Source organism: Rattus norvegicus, chromosome 2, assembly GCF_036323735.1.
Source record: "Rattus norvegicus strain BN/NHsdMcwi chromosome 2, GRCr8, whole genome shotgun sequence".
Lineage (NCBI taxonomy): Eukaryota > Metazoa > Chordata > Mammalia > Rodentia > Muridae > Rattus > Rattus norvegicus.
The window spans coordinates 80,230,210-80,257,565 of NC_086020.1; the positions used below are offsets into that span (position 1 = coordinate 80,230,210).

The 27,356-nt window shown below is 48.5% G+C and overlaps 1 protein-coding gene across 5 annotated transcripts in view; it reads right to left on the bottom strand.

The window, feature by feature from the left end:
* Window positions 1–5,275: 5,275 nt before the first annotated feature.
* The window catches only part of Trio (trio Rho guanine nucleotide exchange factor), a 296,340-nt gene continuing 274,259 nt past the window's right edge, over window positions 5,276–27,356 (bottom strand). For 3 of the 5 annotated variants that reach the window (NM_001107658.3, XM_006232091.5, XM_039102226.2), the window contains 14 exons: window positions 27,117–27,167; window positions 26,810–26,887; window positions 25,765–25,956; window positions 23,035–23,212; window positions 21,095–21,903; window positions 17,214–17,461; window positions 15,665–15,803; window positions 15,160–15,187; window positions 14,809–14,971; window positions 14,467–14,588; window positions 10,965–11,043; window positions 9,921–10,121; window positions 8,097–8,235; window positions 5,276–7,628 (listed from right to left, as the gene is read on the bottom strand). In NM_001107658.3, coding sequence (NP_001101128.3) covers window positions 7,080–7,628; window positions 8,097–8,235; window positions 9,921–10,121; window positions 10,965–11,043; window positions 14,467–14,588; window positions 14,809–14,971; window positions 15,160–15,187; window positions 15,665–15,803; window positions 17,214–17,461; window positions 21,095–21,903; window positions 23,035–23,212; window positions 25,765–25,956; window positions 26,810–26,887; window positions 27,117–27,167 — 2,976 coding nt within the window. In that variant the 3' untranslated portion in view covers window positions 5,276–7,079. Of the gene's footprint in view, window positions 7,629–8,096; window positions 8,236–9,920; window positions 10,122–10,964; window positions 11,044–14,466; window positions 14,589–14,808; window positions 14,972–15,159; window positions 15,188–15,664; window positions 15,804–17,213; window positions 17,462–21,094; window positions 21,904–23,034; window positions 23,213–25,764; window positions 25,957–26,809; window positions 26,888–27,116; window positions 27,168–27,356 lie in introns of those variants that run through there. The other 2 variants (XM_006232090.5, XM_017591212.3) reach the window with 2 other exon arrangements.

Genomic DNA, 27,356 nt, shown 5'->3' on the forward strand with positions numbered 1-27,356 from the left:
TTTGTCTCCCTCCCTCCAGATCCTTTTCAAGAGCAGAGGCAAAGAGCCCCCAGTGCATGCGTGCTCACTGTGCAGCCCACTAATCAGGGTGTTCTCTGAACTGGCCAGTCTCTCACTTCCTGACTCTCATCAATATGCACTGGGTATTGTGAGACAGTAGTGGGTGCCAAGAGCTAATGGTTAAGTAAGACTTTTATAGGAAATGAATCCCTGGAAGGTACCAGAGCTCAACTTCTGACACACAGGGGCTGGAGAGATGGCTCAATGGTTAAGAGCACTAGCTGCTCTTCCAGAGGTCCTGAGTTCAATTCCCAGCAACCCCATGGTGGCTCACAACCATCTGTAACAAGATCTGATACCCTCTTCTGATGTGTCTGTAAACAGCTACAGTGTAGTCATATAAAATAAATAAATCTTTAAAAACAAAACAAAGGAACAAACAAAAAAACCTTCTGACACTCATCAGTGTGGTGCCTACCAAGCAGGTCACGTGTCTTAGGAAGTAAATATCATATGACCCTAAAGCTATGAAGCTTCAAAAGCAAGTCTGATCCTGAACTTCAGCATCTGGGGGGACAGAGTTCACCTTCTCTTTCCCTCTCCTGCTAACTCCAAAGAGCAGCCCTGGGCTTTGCATGCGAAGAGTACAGGAAGTCTCTGCAAAGTGAGGAGAAGATGGCAGACTATCCAGAGACCTCAGGTCTTTGAGATTTCTTTTGGCAGCATCTGCCCATACTTGTAGCTGAAGTAGCCATCGGCCTGGAAGCAACAACCAGTGGAGACAAAAAGACCCCACAAAGTCTGCACCTGCACGGATGAGGACCAGGTAAGGAGCTTTCAGGCAGCAACTGAGTGGCTACTCTCTCTGGCAACATATCACAGCGGAAAGTGCAGTTCTAACATAGCCAGTAGACACATGCAGAGCCACAGCTTTACCCCTGCCCAGCTGTAATGGGGCACGAAATTCCATGGCAAGACTGTGCTCAAGGATGCCAAGTAGGGAGGAGCCAGTATTAGCAGCCTAAATTCTCAGCTCGACTCAGGAGGGAAATCAGGAACGGGCAAAGCATAGCTCTTGGTGACGTTACCAGCTCATGTTGGTGTGTCGCTTGCTCTTTGTGTTCCTAGGTTCAAGCACTGAGGTTAACCAGACCTTTCCCTCAATTCAGAATAGAAATCACGAAGAAAGAAGCAATAAACATCGAGATGAGGCGTTACTGGGGGCGTTGTACTCACAAAGGAGACTTGGAGTAGGATGAGAAGGGCAGGTCCTATGCATCCTACAATGGTGCAGCCAGTTGTTTTTAGCACTGAGTTTCGCAGTTGGCTGAGGGGTGCGCTTGTGCATTGGGGTTCTCTGTGATTGGCTGGTAAGAGACAGCACGGCTGCCAACCCAGGAAGGCCTTCATAGATCAAGCCCAGACATGCTGTACTTGTGACTTCAAGGGAACCTGCAGAAGGACCAGGCAACTCCTGAGACTAGTAATTGATAGAATCAATTCCGTGAAACTGATTTGCTTTCGGTTGGGAACCCTGGTGGCAGAATTGGGACTTTCTAGCTGTGGCTCACCACTGCTTTACCGGGTAGAGTGTCCACTATTATTGGTGTCAGAGAAGACTGTGTGGGGTGCTTATAATTTCATTCCCACCCACCAACAACAGCGTTTCCATCCTCTCTAATTGCAGAGTAGCACAGAGGAGGCCTGGTGCAGTTATCCCTTGCACCATCACTTGGAGGTCCTATAGCAATCTCCACCCTCTATGATGCTAGGAGCCTGGTAAGAGTCTGCCCTTTTCAGCTGAAGTGGTGTTTGAGAAAGCTGATGAAATCAGGTGTCTATAAGAATCCTACGGTCTAATGCCCCAGACCTCCCCATTTAAAAGTAAAATAATTCAACCAGAAGAATCTCAATTGGAATAAAAAGATGAACAAACAATACCAACACGGATAGTATAGGCATGTGAGATTTTTCTGACAAAAATCTTAAGGCAGCCATAATAAAGAAAAATCCTGCAGTGAAAAATAACAAGTGTGGCAAGAAAATAGATGTAAAGAAAATTCAAATTAAACTTTAGAACTTAAAATATAACAGACTTAACAGAAAATTGTAGGAGACAGAAGAAATAAAAGTGAGTGACAACTGATTTGTCACTAGAAGCCATGAAGACCTGTAGGAAGTGGCATATTTTTCAAGCGCTTAAGAAAGAATGTCAACTTAGAGTTCTATATTGAGCAAAAATGTTGAAAAAACTGAGATAGTAAGGATATTCTTCCAGGAAGGAAAACTAAGAATTATTGTCATCAGAATGTCCTTCAATGACAGATGACATGTATCTTTCTGAGTAGAAAGGATACAGGAAGAGATCCAGGGTATCAAATAGGAAGGACAAAGGAAAGAATAAAATCATCTGTAATTACTCTGATTGTTTGTATATGCTCTGCCCAGGGAGTGGCACTATTAGAGGGTGTGGCCTTGTTGGAGTAGGTGTGTCACTGTGGGCTTGGGGTTTGTCCTAGCTGCCTGGAAGTCAGTATTCTGCTAGAAGTCTTCAGATGAAGATGTAGAACTCTCAGCTCCTCCTGCACCACAACTGCTTGGATGCTGTCATGTTCCTGACTTGATGATAATGGACTGAACATCTGAACCTGTAAGTCAGTCCCAATTAAATGGTCTCTTTATAAGACTTGCATTGGTCACAGTGTCTGTTCACAGCAGTAAACTCTAACTAGAACTGCATTGTGTCTGTTCACATAAGAGTTGCATTGGTCATGGTGTCTGTTCACAGTAGTAAAACCCTAAGACAATCACCCTTTCCTTTTCCTCGTTAGTTTTTAAACCATGTTTGGTTGTTGCAACAGACAAGTGAAAAGGACAACATCGTAGTTACCAATGTATGGAGGAGCCATTCAAAGAAACCGCCATTGGGAGAGGTAGCACTGCAGAAAAGTAGGTTGATGTTTTCTTCATTGTTAACTCGACTGGATGAGGAATCACCTAAGAGACGCACCGCTCAGTATTCTTGTGTTTCCAGAGAGGTTTGACTGAGAGGGGAAGACATGTCCTCAATGTGGGTGGTATCATCCCACAGTTTGGGGTCCTGCCAGAAGCCATCAGCTTTTGGCTCCAGAGCTGTCTAGGACAAAATCCATAGTTTTAGTGGGAAGCATCAGCTCTCTTGATTGATGGAATAACCAAACAGCACCATCAATTTTTCCTCAAATAATACAAGTGATTGCTATTCAGTGATTAAGGAGCAAGTAATCATCATATTGATGAAGGAATTTGTTACTATAATTGAAAATTACACACACAATTCTCTAGGCCCATGTGGGTTTGCTGGAAAATTCTACTAAACAATGATACTTTTTTTTTTAAAGACAGGGTTTTTCTGTGTGTAGCCTTGGCTGTCCTGGGACTTGCTTTACAAAGTCTCTAGACTGGGCTGGCCTTGAACCTCTGCTCTGAGTGCTGGGATTAAAGGCTTACACTATAATGGTAGTGTAGACATAGATTGTTATACAATCCCTTGCAGGCAAATAGAGTTGACACTGTCCAGAACCACCTTGTGAAGTTAGTCCTATCTGATGCTAGGGCAATGACGTTGAGGAGAAAGCTGCAGATCCGTGGCCATGGGAATACAAGAGAAAAAAAAAATCAAGGCATCACCACAGATAGTTCTGAAGACAGACTGTGTGCCAGGCCAAGAGCATTCAAAGTCAATTTGAAAATTAAATGTATTTATTAGGCTAAAGAAGAAAAATGATGTGATCACATCAGTCATACAGAAAGATCATTTGGTAATTTTTAATGCCCATTCATGATAAAAAAAATATCCCCCCCAGAGAGGACTACATAAGCCCCCTTAGCTTATTAACGAGAGCCACACGAGCTAAGAGAGCTTACCAGGACAGATGTGGCCATTAAGGAGCAACAGGGGGAGCCTGTCTGACGATGGACAGACTGTGTCAATAACAGCATCCTGAGGTGAAACCCTGTGAGTAACAAGACACCACCATGGGGCTGGGAGATGGCTCAGTGGTTAAGAACACTGACTGCTCTTCCAGAGGTCCTGAGTTCAATTCCCAGCAACCACATGGTGGCTCACAACCATCTGTAATGGGGATCCGATGCCCTCTTCTGGTGTGTCTGAAGACAGTTACAGTGTACTTATATACATAAGATAAATAAGTCTTCAAGACACCACCATAAGAGTAAGGGTGTGTAATATAACTGCATTATGAGCCAAAATGACCTACGAGATGACACTGTCCAGGTTACCTTGTGAACTTAATCCATGAATGGCTACTTACTTACATGAGATTCCTAGACAAGTTCATCTATGGAAGACAGAACCCAGAACAGAGAGAGATATCTGTTGGCAGAGAGGGGTAATTTGGGTGTGTGTGTGTGTGTTAGTATTTTGTGTAAAGTTTTAATATGCAAATATACAATTGATGTAGTTTAGTGTGTATTATACAAATGATATATATATATATAATATAGAGATCTAATTATATAGGTAAGTCTGAGAAGGACTCTACTGGCTTCAAAAATTATTTTCACCTCCCCTATTAGGTCTCAAACACACATACAAGCATCTTTTCTTCTAGTGTTCGAAGGTGGCATAGTGCCTTTTAAATGAACACTTGGCTATAAGATGTTATCTTGACTGATTCCGCCAAAATCCTGGTAATTCCACACATGACAAATCAAATCTTGTCATGGGCTTTTCTCTGTACCTCTCATTCAGCACATGGGCACAGGTTGACAACCCAGAAGAAACCCCCAAAAGAACTGTGAGATGGTATTGGCGATCAGGGAGAGAGACCTGCTGCTAGGACAGTGAGGATGGCGAGCGCAGCAGACCGACCCTACAGTAACGGGAGAGCGCCAGCAGAGGGCGGCTGCAAATATTCTAGGAAAGGGTGGGCTCCGAGGTCTCACAGGTACAGGGTCATAGCAGTGTCTGAATCAGGGTAAATGGTTAATACTTTTGTTTTCCTGAGGCCAGAATGAAACTCCCTTCATCAGGAAAACAGGGTACCCTCCATCAGGATGAGCTAAGCCCCAGTGACCAAAAGATAGCCAGTCTGCTGTTGTTACACACTCACAGTAGTACAGGTTATGCCTGCCCACCCTGCACTACAAGCCTGAACCAGTTCATTCATGGCACTCTGCCTCTCATCCCCAAACACCAGCCCCTGCCGTGTGTCTCTCGGGGACCTCTCCAATTTAGCAGTGATTAATTTAAATAAAAAGCCTAACACCAGACTCAGGCAAATATGTTTAATTTCTTAAAATAACTGATGGCAAAATAAAATATTTACATCACATCATACTGTGTAAACATGTAAGGTCTCTGTACAAAGAAATATACATGCAAAAAAAATAATGTAAAAACTTTTAACTGAAATAATCAAAGGGACGGTACACAAATAAAAGTTATGAGGTTACAGATACACATCCAGTTTTTGAATCCAATTTTTCTTAAAAAGTTTCTGTACAATTTTACAAAGAAACAAACAAAAACCCAACAGAAGAATAAATAAAATACGTTGGAAACTGCAAAGCTGAGTTATGCCCGTTTATGGCTCACGACCCAGATGTCTCGCTGCCTTGGGAAGCAAGCCGGTCTCTTTTTTAGTGTATTTCACACAATAAAGGTAAAAAGACATCCAGAAAAATCCAAGTGTGCCAGAAATCCAACTTCTGTGGTGAAGGACTTCCCGCACCAGAGCCAGCTCTGCCACGTGACTCGGGCACTGTGCACCAGCCTCGGGGCGGCCAGTACTTGATTGGCTTTCTTACCAAAAGCTTAAAATCCAGCCAATTATTTTTATACAGAAAGTTGAATGTCAAAAAGTCTAAAAAGTAGTAAATGTTCAGACTGATTTCTGGGAAAAAAATAATACTTTGGCATTCTGAATAATAGCATAATAAAATTTAAAACATTACCCTATTATCCAGTTTTATATTCAGAGTATGAAATCACTTTTTACAGTCCTCAAAGCTGACAAATTTCACGAAGAGTTAAGTATCCTTGACTGATGGCACAGGGCTACGACCCACCCCCAACACACACAGAACCATAAAGCTCACTTGCGAAGAATGTGCTTTTTCTATATATTTATTACAGGTACAACAGAAGTCTTCATAAATAGTTGCAGAAAATGTTAAAGTCACAACATTGCACATGGTATGAAATTAAAAAAAAAACAAAACAAACAAAAAACCAAAAAAAAAAAAAAAACCCCAATGAGTGCATTTACAGTATTTTCATCTGACTGTATACCGTTCAACAATCTGATTGACGGCTTGGGGTGGGGCTAGGGAGGGGGCAGTGGGACTGGACCCAGCCTAAAGTCTCCATTGGATGGGCAGACCCCATCAGACCCCCGAGAGGAAGGCCCAGGTGGTGGGTAGGAGGGGAAGGGATGGGGGACGCCAGACAAAAGGCAGGAAGAGTCTTATGTACAAGTAAGGCCTACATTTCATCAGAGCAAAACCATTCATTACATTTTATGCAAAAGATTGAGGTTGAATGCACGTTTCAGAAGCCAAGTCTGGTGCCCGGCAAGTTGTATCCAGACGAGGCCGTTGGAAAAGCTCAGTGCCACGTGGACGCCTAGCACTGGCCGAGGCCATGGGAGTGGCTACCACCTGACTCGTCTTTCCTAGAAATGCACAGTATCTCAGTTTGGTGTAACACCAGTGGTCTGAACATAGGCATAGGTGTCCTTGAATAAATCTTGAAAATGTTAAATTTGCAAAATTCTATCCATGTTCGTTTAAAAAAGTATCTCTTTATTTATTTATTTTTTTGCAGGAACCTGAATAAGATACTGTGGTACAGCAATGTGATCTCTGCCTGTGCAGAGCGTAACTGAAGGTCCTCCACCCCAGTGCAGCGTGCAGCTCTGAGCCCGAGCGCGGCCGAGCACAGCTCACTTGGAATGCCATTTCACACGATGAACGGCCGGCGGCCGGCCAGTTAGTTTGGTTTGGTTTCCTCTTCAAAATTCAAATTAACAGCTGATTGGCAGGTGAAAGAGAATGAGAAAGAACTTCAAGATAGGTCAAACTCTAGGCAGAAGCCTGCTCTGTAAGAAGTTTTTAATGCTACGGATAGGTCGAACATCATTCTGGTGTTTGCGCCGCTCAATGAAGGAGGTCAGTCTGGACGTGTCGAGGACGCCCATGCCTTTGCCGCTGCCGTTACCTGCCTGCAGCCACTGCTCCTGTAGGGCCAGTGCAGCCGAGGGACGCTTGGCGGGGTCCTCCTGCAGGAGGAAGCACACGAATTCCTTGGCCTTCTGGCTAACTCCTTGAAAGTAGTCCTCTGGGAAGCTGAAGTCCAGTCGGCAAATGTTCAGGCAGGTCTCTTCCACGCTGTCATCCAAGAAGGGGGACACGCCGCTGAGCAGCACGTACGTGAGCACCCCAACGCTCCACGTGTCCGCGGTCAGGGAGACAGGGTTCCCAAGAATGATTTCCGGGGCTGCAAACTCGGGGTTCCCCAGCAACTGGTGGATGTAGTAGGTGGTGTTGAGCTGGACAGCGTCTCCAAAGTCAGTGAGTTTAATGGTTGGCTTGGCCAAACTCTGATCCACCAAGATGTTCTCAGGCTGCAACGGAGGAGGAGACACCGTCATTTGCAAACATCCCCAACCCATGTTCAGTCTGACTGCTGTCAGGATCCTACGGGAAGGCAGAATTCAGCCACCCAAAGGAAGTTCTCTGGGCCAGCAAGGGACAGGTTGGAGAAGAACAACCCCCTAGGGGTGGCTCTCAGCTTTAGGGTTCAAATAGCCTAGCTCAACACTGTCTCCTCTCCACAAGGCACCCTCACGTGAGCAGATTCCACACCAACTTGGCTGTACTGACAGGAACTTCCTAAATATCTCCTGACCCAACAGATTTAACTACTAGTACTGTCCGGTTGAGTTTACTGAAGGCAACTCAAGGAGAGAGATCAGGAATCTGTTCCCGTGTCCTCCTCTCCCCAGTTGCCTCCAGGCTCAGGCAGGGAGCAAGACTCTAGCATCCCACATGGCCTGACCAGACCTCCCTTGCTCAGCCCTTCGCCTGCCAACCTTTAGGTCCAGGTGTGCTATCCTGCAGTTGTGAAGGTATCGGACGGCTTCCAGAACTTCCCCCAGGTGCGCTCTGACCTTCCCTTCGGTGAGACTTCCCCATCGTACCACACAGTCTAGGAGGCGACCTTGGTCAGCCCTACAAAGTAAGAAGGACATTTGTCATGATGCCTTTCAACTCACAGGCCATTTTAGGGAGAAATCAACCTTGCCATCTCAGGACTGTATCTCCACTGGATGGCATGGTACAGGGAGGGGGTTCTGGCCCCCTCACTGAGGTGACCCAAGTGGATGGTAATGGCAGGGGAGAGCTGCAGCCAGGGATTGCAACCCTGTTGTTTGTTGCTATTGCAAACTGCTGGGCAGTACCTATGCAGGGATACAGATAACTCTTGTAGGAAGGAAGGGTCACCCACCTCACTTTGCCTGCGCGTCCTTCCTTACAGATGCCATGCCACATGAAGATGGGTGAGACCATGTTGACAAAAGCCACATGCTCGGACAATATTCATGCTTAGTCAAGAGCTACCCTAATCTGAACTGATTTTTAATATTAAATGGATACAAGGTTCTAAACTTAAAGTTTAGTAGTGTCTATTCCTTCAACCTTCAGCACCTGAGAAGGGTGCGTCATTGTCCTGTATCGGAGCTGAGGAAGCAGAGGCAGAGACTCACATTTTCTGGGGTCTCAGGGCTCGTTAACGGCTGCTATTGGGTGGAGACTGCTGTGCACAGCCCGCTGTTCTCGAAGGGAAGTTTATAGGAAGTTTATAGAAAGTTGGACCACCTGTCCAGCAAGGAATGGTCACGAGGGGGAAATTGTGACACGCTCTAGTGAAAATTAATTCTGTTAATAGCCTGGTGAGGCTACTGTGGTGGTTAGATGAGAATGGCCGCCATACGCTTACATACTTGAATGCTTGTCTCCAGTAGGTAGAACTGTTCGGGAAGGATTAGGACGTGTGGCCTTGTTGGAGGTGTGTCACTAAGGGTGAGCACTGAGGGTTCAAAAGCCCACACCATTACCGCTTAGATGTCCCGCCCCTTCCTCCTTGTGCTCATGGATCAGACAGATAGAAGTGCTGTTACCGCTCCAGCACCATGCCTGCCTGCTGGCCATCATGCTTCCGGCTATGGCAGTCATGGACTCTAACCCCATGGAATGGCGAATCCTTAATCTCAATGTTTTCTTCTATAAGATGTCTTAGTCACAATGTTTTGTCATGGCAATGGAAAAGTTGCCAAGAGATACATCATGCAATTTTCCAGTAAAAAAAGAAGTGAGAGTTGGGGAACCTGGGGTGTGGTCAGTGATCTAGTCCTTGCCAGGCACTGGGTCCAACTTTTTACTGTAAAATCAATACATTCCCTTCAACATCTGCAGTTGAAAGAGACGCAAGTTTAGACAAAGGCTGTGGTGACTTCTGACAAGGACTTGAGTGAGTTTACTTGTTCAGAATCCCCATGGAAGGTGGGCAGTAGCTGCTGGTCATCAAGCTTAGCCAGACAGCATCCTAGGCATGGGGCTCAGATGTTGGTTCTCCACACGTACTGCATCATTTTAGCTCCTGCCATCAGCAGCTGTGCATTGAAAGACACCGAGGATGAGGGGGCTGGAGAGATGGCTCAGTAGTGAGGAGCTCTAGTTGTTCTTGCAGGACCCAGGTTTGATTCCCAACACTCAAAGGGTTTTGCCCATGACTAGAAGTTGTATTAGTTCTATGAACGCTAAAGTCACAGAGCCCATTTTTCTCAGAGGTCAAACAGGATCAGTGCTGGGAGCCAAGGCAACAAGGACAGGGGGCAGGGAGGTTGGGTACGCACAATTCCAAAACCAGGACGTAACTGGTGGGGGTCTCGAAGGTGTCTAGAAGGCTCACGAAGAGGGGGTGCTGGAGGTTCTGCAGGATGCCAAGCTCATGAGTGACCTGGTCACGCTTCATCAACTTCTTGTTCACAAACTTTGTGGCCACTGCTCGTTTGGTTCCCTTCTGGTCACATTTCTTAACTACAGCAAATCTGCCCCTGTAACAATCCATCATGAAGAAATTACATGGGGCCACGTCCATGGGACTTGACACCTATGCACAGATCCGCCTTTGGAAAGGACATGATGCCAACCCAGCCACTGCACAGCCCTTCCCTTCCTAACAGCAGCTCCATTTCTCAGGCTGGGACCGGACCGGCCTTGGGCTTCCTGAGCCCTGAATGAGGTGGAAGAGTGGCTCAAGAGAATCTTGCCCTCGCCATGCAGCGTCTACCTTTGTCCCCTGAAGAACTTCACCATTCTGAGGCTATGGAAATCGCCCACAGTTGACAGTGTCCCTCCCACTTCTGAGGAAAGGATCGTGCACTGTTGGTTTAAGCTTGTTTGTGGGGTAGGCAAGTTGTCTCTAATTGCTGTCAGGTATCTGGTACTGCATCTCACGTGCACGCGCACCCGGAGCCTGGGCTGCACCTTGACTTTGGGTGGATAAGATGACCTTGCTCTCACCGTAAGCACATTCTACAAACCCTGGGGCAATGAATGCAAGTGGTATATATAGGCAGGGCAGGCTGTGGGGAAGTGGAGTGTCAGTGGGTGGCGACCCAGTAACTATTCACTGTGGAACACGGAGAGAGCACAGTTGCTGGCTTCTGTCATGACATCTTTCCCGTCAGGATAGATTGAAACCCTCTAAAACTATGAGCTAGAGGAAACCTGTTCTCTCTTTTAAGCTGTTTCTGTCAGGTACTGTCACAGGAACATAAAGCCACTAACACCAAACACAAGACAGTCACTTCTATTGGTGGCAACATTCTGTTTTCAGCCTCGGGACAGTGAGCGATCTTACTTTTGTGGAAGGGGCTCTGGGCTTCATGTCCTACCTGCCGAGCTCAGCCACCTCACTGTAGAAGGCGTCGAAGTTGTCCTTCCAGGTCACCACGATCCCATCACTCCCTGGACCTGCAAGAAGAACACCACTTCGCCTGAGTGCATCAGTTTTTCCTTCCTAAAGTTATATCTCCGTCAACAGCCTTCAGATGGTGGTCCTCTTCCCTCTGCTCCAATGCTGGCATTACAGTGTGAGTCTCCACTTGGCTCCTGAGTGCACCTGAAGCAGAGCTTTTTGTAAGAAGTCACAGATCTGCTCTATCCAGCACAGCCACCACAAGTGGCCATCGAGCACCTCTGACAGGTAAATGCTCTCGTGCTGCAATAAGACAGATGCCAGGACCCTGAACACGGACAGACGATGTGAACTATCTCGTGAACGCTTTACAGGCATAGATTTCATGTTAGAATCCAACACTGTGGATATATTAGATTAAGTCAAATACTAGTTAAATCAACTTACTTTTATTTCAAAATGTAAAACTATACCTGAGTTGTGTGTCTATGTGCTTGAGTGTATATGTGTACGTGTGCATGTGCTTGTGTGGAGGACGCAGGGAGCCCCACTCCATTACTCTCTGCCTATTTCCGAGACATTTTCTCTCTGAGCTTGGAGAACCCCAGCCTCCCTCTGTCTTTGCCCCTCCCAGCACTGGGTTTCATTTCCCATAACCATGCCTGGAGGTTTATCTAGTTCTGGGGATTCAGACTCAGGCCATTATGCTTGCCTAGAAAGCAGCTCTTACCCCAAGCCATCTTCCCAGCCTGGTGATTTACAGTGAGCCCCGTTCTGTTCACCCAGGCTCGGCCTGCAAACTCTGCGTGTTTACATATCCTTTAGAGACTGAGGGTTCCACTATGCTTTCTTAATGTCCAGTCTTTTAGAGTAAGTAAATTATGGACATGGACAGTTTGTCACACTTGTGCCAGATGGATGTCATTTGTTAGTCGTAAGTGTGCTGTCATGTAAGCCCTAAGGAAACAAGATGCTTTTTCTAAACAGCTATGCAGAAGGCGTCAACAAGACTCCCACAGTGCCAACACCATGAGTTGACATGCCAATGTGTATGAAGGGAATTTCATAAGGGCTCACCCCTATTTGAAGAGCTACAGGCAATTCATGGGTCAGAGGGAGGGAGGGAGGGAGGGGGAGAGAGAGAGAGAGAGAGAGAGAGAGAGAGAGAGAGTGAGTCCCTGATAGGTTATCCTATCCCAGGTGGTCATCTCAACATTCAAGCAGCAGTAAATGGGCACGGGTGGCTTTGTCTTTTACTGTCTATTGTATTGCTAACTGGGGGAAGGGGAGGACCTGGAGTGTGCAGTAGTCCCTGTGATCCTGACCCCAAGCTAGTTCTGATGGGTGAATAAAGATGTCAACAACCAATAGATGGGCAAAAGAGGGTGGGCTTGGGATTGGAGGAAAACCACCGAGAGGAGAGGAAGGTAGGGGAGGAGAACCTGCCATCAGTTAGCTGAGCCATAAAAACTGTGGCCCTGAGGGCTGGCTGAGTGGAGTTAAGAGCAGCCCAGATGAAACTGTCTTTCATTCAGGAACTAATTGGTTAAAGGTGGGGTAGAAACCTAGAGACAGGATTAAAATGATTTCTACAACAGAGAGATGCGTGTGTGAGTGTGTGAGTGTGTGTGTGTGAGTGTGCGCGAGTGTGTGTGTATATGTGTGTGAGTGTGTGTATGTGTGTGTGTGAGTGTGTGTGTATGTGAGTGTGTGTGTATGTGAGTGTGCGTGTGTGCGCGTGTGTGAGTATGTATGTGTGTGTGAGTGTGTGTGTGAGTGTGTGTGTGTGAGTGTGTGTGTGTGTGTGTGTGTGACAATAATAAAGAAGAGGTACTGAGTTTGTGCATGGGTGGTGGGTGTGGAAGAAGCTGGAGCAGGAAGAGTGAAATGATGTAAGCAGAGTACATGGAATATTAAAAAGCTTTTAATTAAAATTATAAACACTGGATTTCTCTCACATAAGATCAAACATTTTCCCTTTAAATCTTCCAATGCAAAAATCTCCCAAGATATTTTAGTCTTCCAAATATTGCACATACACAGAAGAGTGAAACAAGTCGAGTCTCTGATCCCCAAGCAGTTCAGGAAATGGCCTCACAAGGACTCGAAGCATGGCTCCTCGCCACAGCTCCTCTTTTTCACTGAGGGGACCCTTGCCTGACCTGCTCCATTGACAGGAGCATGCATGCATCTTCGAGGAGTCAGGACTGACCACTCTAGCCTCACGAGTTGCAACTCTCCGGCCCTGAGCCAGTTGTGGCCATGGTGTCAACATGTCCAAAAGGGCAGAAAGAGCGGGAGCAACACTCTGAAGAGCACAAGGCAAAAGAACAATCTACACAGGACAGCTCACTGGGGGAACTGACTAAAATTAATCACTAAAACCACACACTACCAATACCCACAGATCAAGTGGCTTCTCAGGGTGCGGTTTGGAAATCAGAAAACTGTGGAGAGCCTGTCCAACAAGATGGAGTTTTCTAAAGACCTTGAAGACTCTGTGATAGGAACCTACTCATTTTTTTTTCTGTCATTTTTCTGTCCAGATCCACATGGAACAAATAGGACTGTGACTCTCTGAGTTGTTGGCAGTAGCTTATTAAGAACCAACTCTATAGTTTGCACGATTCTTTTTAAATGAGAAAATCAGTGATTCTTTACTTTGAACTTGAAGATCTTGCTCTTCTTAAGGTCACAATTCCAGAACTATAACATGCCCTTTCTATGATTTAATTAAACTTTGCTTACCATCTTCACTCTAGAACTCAATTCGCCATTTAGTTTGATTTTTATTTGCCCTGTTGGAAGTGGTTGATGACAGGCAGGCACTTGGAGCTGCCTGATGCAGCCAGTTCGCCTCAGTGGGCATTGCTGGAACCCAGTCCATTTGTGCTCTGCTCTGAGCACCTACCCAAATTAAACAGTTATAGGAACTAGGTGAGGTAGGATTCTGACTACAGAGCCAGGAGACTAGCTGCAGAGGACACAGCATCCTGCTGGGCTGTAGGTGTGCTGGGGTCACGGACAAGCAGGTCCCTGGGAGTGCTCCCCTAGCTGGATTTGGGGAAGTCACTGGGCTCAGCAGCCCACACACACCTCACTGAAGGCTGTGTTGAGATCCTAGACAGGTCTGGACCTACAAAACCACTTCCTTTTCACTCACGTGCTTCATGAAGCAACTTAGCCTCAGTAGACAAGAAGACATGTTTTTAAGTACTGAGGACGTGAGCGCACACTGCAGCTCAGGGAAGTCACTAGGGACTCAAGTGCCCAATGGCACAGTCATAGGCCTTAATGCGTACTTTCACAAAGGAGTCCCCTCTGAATTCCTTCAAGGTGTTTCTTGTGACACTGTCTGGCACATGAGCCTCTTCTGGACATGTACCCCTTCCGTGTTCTAAGCTTCTGGGCATTCCAGGTGTGGTAGAGGCACTGACTGAGGGGATGTCGGCAGAGGTGCCATGCCCCAGGTGGCTTACCTAGAACCCTCAGACTGGCAGAAGACGAGGCTGAACCCATGTCGTTCACAGCGATGCAGGTGTAGACACCATCATCTTCTGTGCTCACACCAATGATCTTCAGAGTGGCCTCCCCAACGTCACTGTCGCACATGTGAGGACACGCAGGGTCAGGAGTGCGCTCAGCACTTTTGGGGACTAGCTCTACCTCCCTCCTCAGGTATGAGATCGCCCACAGACTACGTGCCCAAGGCATCAGAGGAAAGAGGTGGCTACCACTACGCAGATGAGTGCATTTCTAGCTACCGAGTAACCAGATTAGCCACGACCCTACCAGTAAACTGCTCCGGATCAGCCACTCACCTGTAGGAGATGTTGTAGTGGTCATCGTTGTTCAAAGTGTTGTGTTCAGGGCCCTTCCAGGTGATTGAGGCCTTGGGGCGGCCACAGACACGACATCTAAAAACAACGGTCTCCCCTGTCTCACATGTGACCTCGCTCAATGGGATAACGAATTCTGGGGGAACTGCAAGGTTAAGGGAGTTTGGTCAATGCCAGTCATCCACCGTACATCTCTCCATCTCTCTCATGTGCTCCTACAAAGCAGTGGAAACCAGAACACCACAGGATAACCCAGGGCACAGGCTCAATGCTCTGCTGCAGAGCCCCCCGTCCTGTGATCCTTTAGATTGGAGGAAAGACAAGAGAACTCACCGTCATAGATATAGTTGGGGTTGAGAAGCTGCAATGGAAAAGACAAAGATTAATAAATTAATAAATTATAATTAATAAAGCCAGGAGTTATTTTCAGGTCGGACACTGCTTCCAGGGCTAGTTATTGTGGGAAGAGCTTGGCTGGTCTGGAACCACAGAGCCAATCCCCTTCTGCTGCTGTTACATGCCCTTGAATGTGCCGTGCCATGGCAATTAGCTGACGGCTATCTTCTTATTCATGAACATGCTACATAACCTGTCCCAGGATCCAGGCAAAGGCCAACTGACCTAAGCACATTATCAGAAACCACACATGGATCTGGTGCGGTGTACAGGTGAAAACCCAGGTCTCAATAAGCCATGTGCCAGCAGAGCTCCCGACTAGTGCAGAGAGAGCCAGTGTGAAGCTGCCCCTGTGAGCAGGGAGGGCATCCTCAAGCAAGGCCCAGCTTAGCATCTGCAGAGGCTCATCCTGCTGCCCCTCCTCTTGGCCTCTCACACGCACCTTCACAGATACCTTGTTACTGAGCCCTTCTCGTGGCTTCCTGTACCCGTTCTCCAACTTGCCGTCCCTTTTGCCGTCTTTATCTTTCTTCTCAGACTTCTTCCTTAAACGGAGTGCTGTGTGCCAAGATGTTGACTTCCTAGGTAGGAAAAGACCACACTACTTAGATCCTTTCTTTGCCGTGGTCAGCAGTTGTCACTAGGAAAGTGTCAGAGAAAGGCTAATGGTCACCTGTGCGTCAGAGGTACAAACTGAAGATCTCTAGGAAATGAGATCCCACGAAAACTAACTTCAGAGATACCCACAAAGCAGGTGACAAAGCCAGCCAGCCATTCCTTATGCAAATTTTAAAGATTAAGATACAAAGGTGCCTGCAATAGTTAATTCTGTATCAACCTGACTGGGCCATACTGCGCTGAGAAGTCAAACACACCGCCTTTTAGGGAGGTGCTTTAATGACAAGAACATCTGGACAGGTGAAGCTGCTTGCCCTTCCTCATCCAGTCAGGTGAAGGGACATGGAAGGAACTCTCCAGGGACCCACCTCAGACTTGATGGGTGGTGGCAGTTTGGATTTGCCTGTCTGCACAACTGTGTGAGCCAGTCCCTTGCCAGTCTACCTTCTGATTTGCCTATGCACAGCCTACCCCTGTTTTCCTGAAGAGCTCGAATGGAAACAAAACAGAACGTGAAGCTTTAATCTCGTCTATGTCTGTTACAGGCAAGGCTGACACAGAAAGCTTTCGAACAGGGGTCCTGAACAATACACTCTACCTGACTACCCCGGAGACAGGGGAAGGAGGACAGTCCTAGGGAAGGAGAGATGGACGGATGCATTTCCCTCTGGTGCCAGCCTTCTGCAGGTGCCCGCGCGGCCAGGCAGTACTGTTTTCCAGACACCAACAGTTCTATTCTAGAAGAAGTGTGGCTACTCTCTGACATTTCAGGGAAAAAGTTTCAGAGAGCAGTATGGGCTCAGTTTTCTACACAGCAAAGCTGATTTCAGGCTTAAGTCGATGAGCCTTTGAGTAACAAGAACTCAGGGCAGGGCTGCCAGACCCAGTGGTTCTCAACCTTCCTAATGCTGCCGCCCTTTAAGACACTGTGACCCCCACAACCATAAAACTGTTACTACTTCATAACTAATTTTGCTGTTGTACATCATAATGTAAACAGCTGTGTCTTCCGGTGGTCTTAGGTGACCCCTGTGAAGGATCATTTGACCCCTTTGGGGGTCTTGACCCACAGGTTGAGAACTGCTGATTTAGACCTTCCCTGCAGCCTGTGAGTGATGATCCTGTGTCTCTCAAGAGGCCCTGCTCCCTAGCTAAGACCTTTGGGGACTATTCAGTGACCTGAAAAAAAGAGGTATTAGAGGATCTGTTAGAGTAAGGACAGCCCTTCACTTGGGGTCACACAGTTTGCTTAGAGGCAAGCATGACGCAGCTTTCCCTCCAGTGGCTGCTTCCCTCCAGGGCCTTCCAAGACTCCCTGGAATGGCTCCTATCCAGAGCTGTCCACGCTTGGGATGCCCACTGCTGCCACTCACTTGAAAGTCCCGTCCGGGTTCTCCATGATAACTGCACTCGTATGGCCCAAGACGAAGCCTGGAATCCAACCCTCGGCTGCGGGGCACTGGTCAGTGGCGGCTCGGAACACCAGAAACATGTTCTGCTGGTTGCTGGCCAGAATTTGAACGACCTCTCCTTGATAGACGTTTATCTCATCCTCCTTCACTGCCGTGTACTCGTGTGTCACCAGCATGGTGGAGATGTTGCTACTGCTGCTGCTTTCACTCTGCAGGGAAGAGATGAAGAAAACAAGGTGGACAGGGACTGAGAGGAGGTGTGACAGCCGGAGCCACTGCTCACCTCGAGCCATTGGCGCCAGCCCACAGGAGGGCTCAGCAGTCAGACAGGGAGACGGCACACTCCTCCTCCACACTCTTCAACTCAGTGTCCCCTGTGCAACAACTTGCTCAGCAATTGAGAACAACTCCCAAAAGTGCACCTCAGTGCTGATGCCCCGGGGGCCTGACGCTGTTGCATCTTCACTGTGTCCCACACAAGAGGCTCTTATCGCTGCCATGTTGGCTGTTTCCAATTCAAACACGTGTGAGCTTTGAAGGCTGTCGACTAGCCATTTGGCCCCCAAAGCCTCCTAAGAAGGCCATCACTGGGAATGTGCACTCCAGGTCACAGGTTGTTGTTTGCCTAATCTTTGCTACAAGCCCCTGTCCCCCACCACCCAAGAACCAAGAACACAGAACGTCTGAAAGACCAATCCACTAGCGCCCTACTCTTGTGGACAGCCGCTCCGTCTCCTTTATGGCTTTATGTCCCTCAGTGGATGCTCCTTTGACTGAGCTGCCTCAAAGGTCTTCATGTTGCTCTTGTTATGGGAACAAATGGCAGCGCATCACACAGCTGCCTTCAAGCTTTGTGGAAGAGACCTCTGAGTGGCTGTGGGGATATCTTCTACTGCCCTTATCCTGAGGCCTCAAGAGCGTTCAGTTTCTTTGGTCAGTGACTGGTGTGTCGTTGGCCTGCAACACCTGTTTAGTAACTCAGTCAACGCAACGAGAAGGCAAAAGTAAAACCATGTTGGTTTCTTAAGGTCTCCAGCTCGGCACATGAGCTGAATGAACGGAACACAAATGGCAGTCACCTGTCCTGTGATCTCACCTGACTGGTGACCTACTGTTCTAGGAAAGAAGAAAGGAGAGAGGGCTATTTCCTCAGAATCCCTCTTAGGGAATGGCTTCCAGACCCTGGTTTCTGTGAGCTTGCTCTTGAATGCTTTTGCACTGGTTTACACCGTCGCTGCAGGCTATTTACAGAGGTCAGCAAGTACCCTGGGGCACTCTGGACGGGAAAGATCATGTGGCCCAGTCACCCTTTGCAGTCCTGGTCTATTGAGCTTGTCAGAACCTGCTGGAGCAGACCGCTGACCACTATTCTGAGATGGGAACATGAGACCCACCTGCTCTTCTCTGCCTGCTGCTTGTGTTCCTGACTTATACCCGCAGTGTGCCCACTTCCTGCCTGTAACCCTTCAGTTCAAAGGTTCCATGCATGTTCCCTTTGTACTTTCAGTGTGTGTGTACCTTAGTATTTTGATTTAGATGGTGGGACCTAGCAGCTGTGGGATGGCCGAGGGAAACGTATGAGAAATGTAACCGAAACCATTTGGTGCCACAGCTGCCAAGGTTAGGGCATCACCGTGCACACATTTCATAACTGGAGTGATTTTCAACAATCACAGCTCTGTCACTTCTGGCCTGGATAGGCACCAGGGCTTCCAAATGGGGCTTCCTCAATTCCCACAATCTCCTTGCTATTCATAGAGCATGGCCATCTATCTCCTCTCAGACTAGTGTGAGAAGTGTGCACAGGCCACACAGCCAGTGACAGAGAGGTAGGGCTGGGGCTGGCTCTAATGTGGGCTCTTCTGCTGCCCTCATGGTGAGAGGGAAAGTCCATCAATGGCACAGCAGACAGGCTCACCCAGTCAGACTGGGGCCATCTATTTGCACCCTGATCTCAGAATTCCACAGAAGGTAGCATCTGGAGCATGAGGAAGGACACTTCCAGAGGTCAGACATAGCAGCCTGTCTATAATCTGGAACAGTTCCTCAGAGGTGGCCACAGGAAAGGAGAGCCTGCTGACCTGCCCAGCAACTTAGCACTGCAAAGGCCCCTTCCGTCCAGAGCCATGAACAGGGACATTTCATACCCCTCCCTGATGTGAGGCATTCTGACTAAAGCTCAGCCTGTCAATTTCCTTTTCCAAGCTTCTTCCACAAAAGCAGCAGCAAGAGGCAAAAGTCAAAGGCCACTCCCCAGTGGGTCAGACTCTGGCCTTGTGTGATGCACCGTGCCTCCCTCAGGGTGGAGCTCTGCCCAGACCCAGAGATGAGGGCCTGGCCCCTGTGCTAGAGCAGTCACTCACTCGGAGACATAGGCCTGAACGCATCTCCCTGCTTACTAGAAATGTGCATAGGTTAGGGGTGCAGGAGATGCCAGCAGACCCAGTCTGTATGGGTCACAGTGCGGAGACCAGGCCTGGTCACTGAGCAGACAACTGGGTCTCGGTGTGACTGTCAGTGGGCTGTCTGCCCACCTAGAGTTCCCGATCTAGCTGGACGCTCCCTTCTCTGTAGCATCATAGCGGGGTCAGACACAGTGACCGCACACCATCGGACACCTGCTTAGCCACTCAGTGGTTAACTCAGGTGTAGATGAACTCAGAGACCCACTTCTTAATTTCCTCCACAAATAAAGAGGGAGGCTGAGCTAATCAAAACACCTAACAAAAAAGACAGGCTCAAGAATTCGAATGAGGGATTAATAGAAGTCCAGAGGAAAGAGACATGCAGAAACTAGACTTTATATATAAATATATATACAACGAGAGACACAGACCCTTTTAGGGAAATGTATTTAAAAATTTATAAAGCGATCAAACATACACTCGTTAGAACAGTTCTGTGCACTCACGCATGCCTTCAGGAGTGTTATGGGCTGGGTCACCTGCCCTGTAGGAAACAGCCGGAGGACAGTGAGGAGCCCACAGAGTTGGGGGAGCCCAGCAGAGACACCCGTCAGCCTGAGAATACAATGCAAGTGACCGCAAAGTGAGCCCGGTGCAGAAGCACTCGACCTGCCCCGCATCCTCTCTGGAGGCCTGAGGCCCAGCCATCTCTGGAGAAGTTGGGTGTCCAGGTGCCCTGGCCAGTGTCTCTCCAGGAGACTTGGGGTGGAGGAAACTTTCCCACTGGGTAGATTCCTGTTCCCTAATGCCATCTTATTTTGCTTTGAGCTGTTGTTGGAAGTTTTCTTGAGGAAAAAAAATTTTTTTTCATCAGATGACTGAAAAAAGCAGCGAAGACAACTTATGGCGTAAAAGAGCGGAAACTAAGCAATGAGCAAAAAGCTTAGAAGGTATACATGTCGTTGTGAGTAGTAGAGAACAGAAAAAGACCCCTCCAAAAAGCAGGAGAAAAAAAAAGTGTGAGCGAGGAGGCAGGGCCCAAAGAGCAAGTCCCAAGATGCTTTGCTGGTCAGAAACTGGAGACTTAAAGATGCTGCATTGAGGAGATTAATGGTGCGCTTTCTCTTAACAGGGAGACAGGAATAAAGCGAGAAGCAGGTTAGTAGAGAGGAGAGCAGGCGCTGTCCGTGGTCCCGAGAGGGGTTAGAGGAGGCTGCATTCACTTGGTGGTTGGGTGCCAGCGCGGCCCCGCAGGGCACGGACGCGAGTGTACACACAGAGGCCACGGACGTGTCTACTCAGACAACGCACAGGAGAGCTGGAGAAGGCGATTACTGCTGCACAGTGCTGGAGAGCTGGAGTTAGTACGGAGGTTTAGAAGAGCTGGCGGGACAGAGGCGGTGGGGTGGATGGGCGCAGGCTCCCTGGCACTCTTACCCCGTTGCTCTGAGTGGACTGCACGGACTGCTCGCTGGCCGAGGAGCACGTGCTCATGCGGTCCGTGTCCTTGCTGGGGGCTGCATGGCGGTGCGTCTGTCGCTGGAGGGAGTCACTGTCCCCCGGGAAGGTGAAGGAGCTTGGCCGGCTGGCAGGGGAAGCAGGAATGGAGCTCCAGAAGGAGCCCCCCTTCTGCAGGGGGCTGCTGGGAGGAAAGGCCTCCTTGCCAAAAGGAGAAGGGAACGTGGTGGAGAGAGGAGAGTTCAGCGGCGAGACGGCCCCCGGCCTAGTCTTGCCCAGAGGCAGCGGGCCCAGGTTCCCCCGGGCATCCTTGGTGTTTCCATCTTGGCTTGTACCGGAAGTACTCCCCAGGGCCTTCCGGGGGCTCTCCATCACCTTCATCTTGGGAATGGGTTCTGTCTCTCGCTCATGACCTTCGGAGTCTCCACTCAGGGGGAGCCTGCTGGGCTGGCCAAGGCTGGCCTCGAGGGCCAGGCTGTTGCTGGGGGTAGGCAGTGAGGGGCTGGGAGCAGACATACCTGACATCTTGTCTGCCTCTGCCTGGCTTGAGGCTGCAGAGGAGACCAGCATGGGGGGGTGGTGTCTGACAGGCTGTGGGATCCTGGAGGGCCTGCTCCTGCTCGAGCTGGGGCCACTGCTGCAGCTGCTGGGGCCACTGCCATGGCTGCTGCTGCCTCCACTGGAGGCCCCGCTGCCACCGCTGCCCCCGCCCCCGCCGCTGCTGCCCCCGCTGCCACTGCCGCCGCCCCCGCTATGGTTCCTCTGGTACTCGATGGGTGATGTCAAGGCTGTAAGAAAGCAATTCAACAGGAGAAAGTCAGTTAGGGTACCAAGGATATTCCAGGGTTTTGTTATTTTGTTTTTTTTAAAGGCTACACACAACCAGAAGGGCATGAGAGTCAGTGAGCTAATTCAGACGAATGCTTATGATCATAGGAGCCCACTCCCACCCTAGGGGCAACATCATTTGTCGGTGGGTGAGTTAGACAGCAGCCTGGGGCAAATGCCAGGCAGATTACTATCAGCCAACGGTGACAGGTACTCAGTGCCTCTGTCCCCGACTTTGGAATGTCCTGCAATTCACTGAGACAGGAACACCGTAATATTTCCATGGTCTGGACTTAGGCACAGAACATGGATAGGCAGAAAAGGATGCAGAGAAGCATTTAAATCTCAACTGTATTTTCCAGTTCTTCATTATCCACCAAGTTACAGTGAGAGTAACTTGGAAACAGAGAGGAACTGACAGTCACAGGACTACTGCAGAGAGCAGGGGGCCGGAAGAGGGCCGCTAGCCACTGTTGGGTAATCAGCTTAGCTAGAATCTCTGGAGCGATGAGTCTGTCTACCTACAGGCAGAGTCTTGCACACTCTCTCTCTCTCTCTCTCTCTCTCTCTCTCTCTCTCCATATATATATATATATATATATATATATATATATATATATATATATATATATCGCAGGCTGGCTTTGAGTTTGTAACGCTCTTGCTTTGGCTTCTCGGGTGCTAAGAGTATAGGTATGCACGGTCACATGCATCCATGACCTGGTTTTTATTGGGTATGCAATGCACTTGCCAATGATTCTGGCATTTTTGATCCGTTTCATATCCTCGGGATCACCTCAAACTCCCCTTTCATAGGATGGGGATCTACTATATCATCTGTGCACAGCAGAACGTGACAACGGACTCTGAGGAGTGCTCCCTGAAAGTCAAGTGGCTGCCCCAAATCCTGACTGCCACCAAAACCCAGTAACATTCTAGACAAACTATCAGCCCACTGTGCCTCAGCTTCCTAACTGCAAGAGATACAGTGGACAGTAAGCTCTGTCGCTATCCACAGGTAACGAGAGTGCTGAGACACGGAAGCATGTGTGTTAGTGAAGGAAGATGCAGCTGGTAAGAGGGTACATCACCATTTAAAAAGTTGCGCTGGTTTTCTAAGATTTGGTTGATTTCATGGATCCACGTTTGTCGGACACTTGGACTGGATGAATGCAAAATGAAGGTCTCCACGGCATCGCCCGTCCTGGATGTCAGGGCAAACTTACAGGGATCGCTCTCCACATTCTCCTCCAGGCAAAGGCAACTCACCTTTAAAACAGCAAGTCCTTGTTTACCACAGCCACGGCATGGGGGCATCCTGAGTATTCTCCACCTATCTGAAGGATGGCTGACAGAATACACCTGCCGTGGAGCGTTTGGTACCCAGCTTTAATGTAAGAGGATGCTCTGCCACGCACCGCAACAACAGGGCCAGACTTTTGAAAAACCATGCCAACTTAGTAAGCTCCCTCACAAGCATAGATATGTGAGGCTCCACATACAAGGTATCCTGAAGCAGAGAGAGGCATGGGGATTGTCAAGGGCTACTGGGAGGGGACAATAAGGGTGTCCTTTTTAATGGTGATGATGTCCTATTGAATGGGTGGAGAGTTTAACTCTCGCAAGATGAAAGCACTCCCGGGTCTGAGGGTAGTAGCACAGCACAGATGTACTTAATATCAGTAATGTTGTTACTGTATGTTATATACATTTTACCACAGAAATTAAAGTATGACGTGAATCGCATCCTATGTTGATATGGCAAAACTACTTTTTAATTGACTTCTCTTAGCTGAACAGCCTCAGCTACCACCACCGGTCAAGCACTCCTAAAACCCTGTATGGTCTGCAGTGATGGTCTGCCCTGAAGACGGGAGCTCACGAACTACCGGCATAAAGTGCTTTTAGGCTATGCATACAAAGTGAACAGGACACACGCACTTTGCGTTTAGCTGCGTCCCATCCTGGGGGCTGCTGAGACGGCTTCCATGGTTAAAGGGCTTGCTGCACAACCTGACCTCATCCCTGGAGTCACATAAATGTAAAAGGAGAGAACCAACTCCACAAAGCTTTTGTCTGGCGTCTACATGTGCAATGTGGCATGTACCATGTACACCCATAAATATATCTAGGTACCATGGCTAAGTTGCCAGTATGCATATGTACACAGTAAATGTTTTTTAAACGAAAAGAAAAAGCAGGAAACCAGAAAGACCTTTTGTCTGCAGCACTTCAATAACGAGTATTCAAACATTATTAGGAAGTGGTTCAAAGCCATTTAAAATCTCAGTGCAAAGGCCCTTATCAAGGGTTCAATGGCTTTACTAACAGCTGACCCAATTACCTAGCCAGGACTAGTTATTTCAAAGCCTCTTCTGCAACTAGCCAGCACTCATTCTTTACTTCTCCAAAACTAAAACCTCACCAAGCAGTGGTGGCACAGGCTTTAATCCCCATACTTGGGAGGCAGAAGCAGGCAGATCTCTGAGTCTGAGGCTAGCATGGTGTACAGACTGAGTTCCAGGACAGCCAGGGATACACAAAAAATCCCTGTCCCAAAATAAAAATTAAAAATCTATATTAAGGTGCCTATCATGTAAAGACACTTGTCCCCAAGCTCAGTGATCTGAACTTGATCCCAGGGATCCTGTGACGGAAGAGAACTGATTCCCATAAGTTTCCCTCACTTCATTCACATTCTAAGGCAGACAAGCACATACACAACACATAAAGATATAGAAATGTACTAAAAAGAGAGGTTAAAATCTCATATATCAAAAAGGATATGCAAGTGTATCTGACAGTGATGAAAATACAGAAAATCACCTCACAGAAGCACCAGAAACATAACATAATACATCAATGGGACTTCAAAGGTGCTGGGGTGACTTTCTGACCATAGACTTGTGAATAGAAATTTTAAGGGGTGGGTCAGCATTGGACATGCCTTTGGAGGGGGTTCCCACAGTAGCCGGCACTTGCCTCAGGCCGTGGCCGCTCTTCCTTTTTGCCTGGCTCTGAAGCCTTTATAGACCCTTATGAGCAAAAGCTCATCTGGCTCAAAGGCTGGGTCCATGGACCAACCTTTGCTGGCACGGGCTCCAGGAACCACCAGACTCTATGAGAGCCCAAGGAGAGCGTGCCCTGCCTGGCCAGTACACAGTGAAGCCTATGGACTCAAAGGGCATATGTAGTTCCTTAGGGCCTGTGACGGTGCCACCAGTGTTAGTACAGGAGGCCCGGAGAGAGGGGAACACATCTCCCTGCAGACATAGCAAGAGCTTAGGGGAGGTGCAAGCATAAATCTCCTAGGGATCACCCGCTGGCTCCGGGCTCCTTTCTGCCATTCTGTCATCCTTGATTTGTCTCTTTCACGAATCATAAAGTTATTTCTGTCTCTTAACCTTTCCTGGCCACCACAGGGCAAGCTACCCTTGGGCAGAGGGGGTATCTGCCCCATCTCTGGAAACCTCAGGATCCCTCTCTGGAACGGAGAATGAGACACTTAGCTGGCTCTTTTCTTTGGCCTTAGGCCAAGACTCTGAAGGTGAGGCTTGGAGTTGTTACACGGTCACCCAGAGGGCAACGCTATACACTGCCCAATGGATATAGTCACATAGGTATTAAATATGTCATGCAGTGTTGCAGCTCCAGAGTACAGGAAGCAGAGAGGGGCTGGACGCAATTTTAAGATTCATCAGTGGAGTAGAAGGTTTTGTAAATATTTAACAAAAGAAGCATTGGAAACATCCCATAACCAGAAAAGTCCTTAGCATGACCGGTACGCGTGCTCGCCCATGAAGCTCACAGGATGCGGTTACCTTGATACTGTTCTTGAACAGAAATCCTGGCATGGAAAAGCCCTTTTTCTTATCAAGCGGTTCGCTGAATATGACAATCTGTTCAAAGAGGAAAACCCGCCTCTCTTTGCATCGGGGCAGAAGCCCTGCATCTTGGTCTGTGACCAGGAATGTGTCCTGTAAGAGCAGTTTACCCTGGGCAACAATTTTACCCTAAAACGAGAAGAGGGGAGGGAGGGAGGGAGGGAGGGAGGGAGGGAGGGAGGGAGGGAGGGAGAAGACATTGCATTCTCAGTGACCAGTGACTATTTTCTTTGGTTTCCACCCACAGAATGATAGTCCCTTCTAGGATCTACAGAGCCTTTTTTTTTTTTTTACTTGAACCAATTCTCAGCTCCGAGCAAAACAATTCTTTTAAAAGTCTTGTCAACCCTGTGTAACTAACTCTCAGAGAGTAAGAACAGGCTTCTTTAGGGATGGTTCTCATATAAAAGGCAGCCACTCCTCTCTGTGTTGTCAGCAGAAGTCTCTCAGGTACAGACTGGGCTAGTCTGAGAAACACAGACTTGGGACATTAAGCCTGGACGCTCCAGGGAGCAGGTGGCAAGAAACATTACAGCATCGCCCACCTTCTTACTCAACTGGAAGGACAGCTTCTGGTCTGAATTTGCACATAGAGTGTGCAACCTGTACAAGCTGGGTAGGCTCGAGAACCCAGTGATCCTGAAGTCAGTCTCCCAGGGATGAGAGAGGGCGGGAGCCTTCACCCCTAGCTTTGGTGGCTTTAGAGGCCTGGAGAGGATGCAGAGGCTGTCAGGGACAGAGCATGACCCTGCTCGCCTCTCCTCTAATGGCTTCAGGCAGAGGAAGGTTCCCTAAAGCAAAGCAAAGGTCCCGGAAAGAGAGGGGACAATGGAGAGAGAGGAAGGAAGGAAGGAAGGAAGGAAGGAAGGAAGGAAGGAAGGAGGGAAGGAGGGAGGGAGGGAAGTAAGGAGGGAGGAAGGGAGGGAAGGAAGGAAGGAGGGAAGCATGCACGTGCAGAGGAAGGCCTGGGACCCAGCATTACGTCAAATCCTTGCAGCCGCCCGACGTTCATCATGTCGTTGCAGCGCTTCGGCACTATGCACATGACCTCTACAGCTTTCTGTGGGTGGGAAGAAAGCAGGGTCAGCACTCATGCTCCTCCCAGGAGCCCACCCGTCAGTGCCAACCCTCCGCTGCACCCCCAGTTTTAGCTTCTCTCCCTCCACACCTCCAGAGTACAGAGATGGCATACAGATACCTCAGAGATCCCCACACCCTCATGGGCCCCACCCCAGGACCAGGCCTCATGCCAGGAGGGGTTTGCACGAGAGCAGCAGAGCCCTAAGTACCTCTAATTCGGACGTGTCCAGGCTAGCTTTTTTTGAGTACTTGAGGAAGTCCTGTGGGGAAACGAAGAGAGAGGCGTGGTGAGAATGATGGGCAGGGCAGCTGGCCCCGACTGCCCTTAATGCAATGGGCACCTTTGGTTCGGGGCATTTATTCCACATTCTCCCTCTCCTCTCAGAACCACAAACCAAGGCATCTTGATGCTGCAGCCACCCTTGCTGCCCAGTTTATCCTGAGACTAG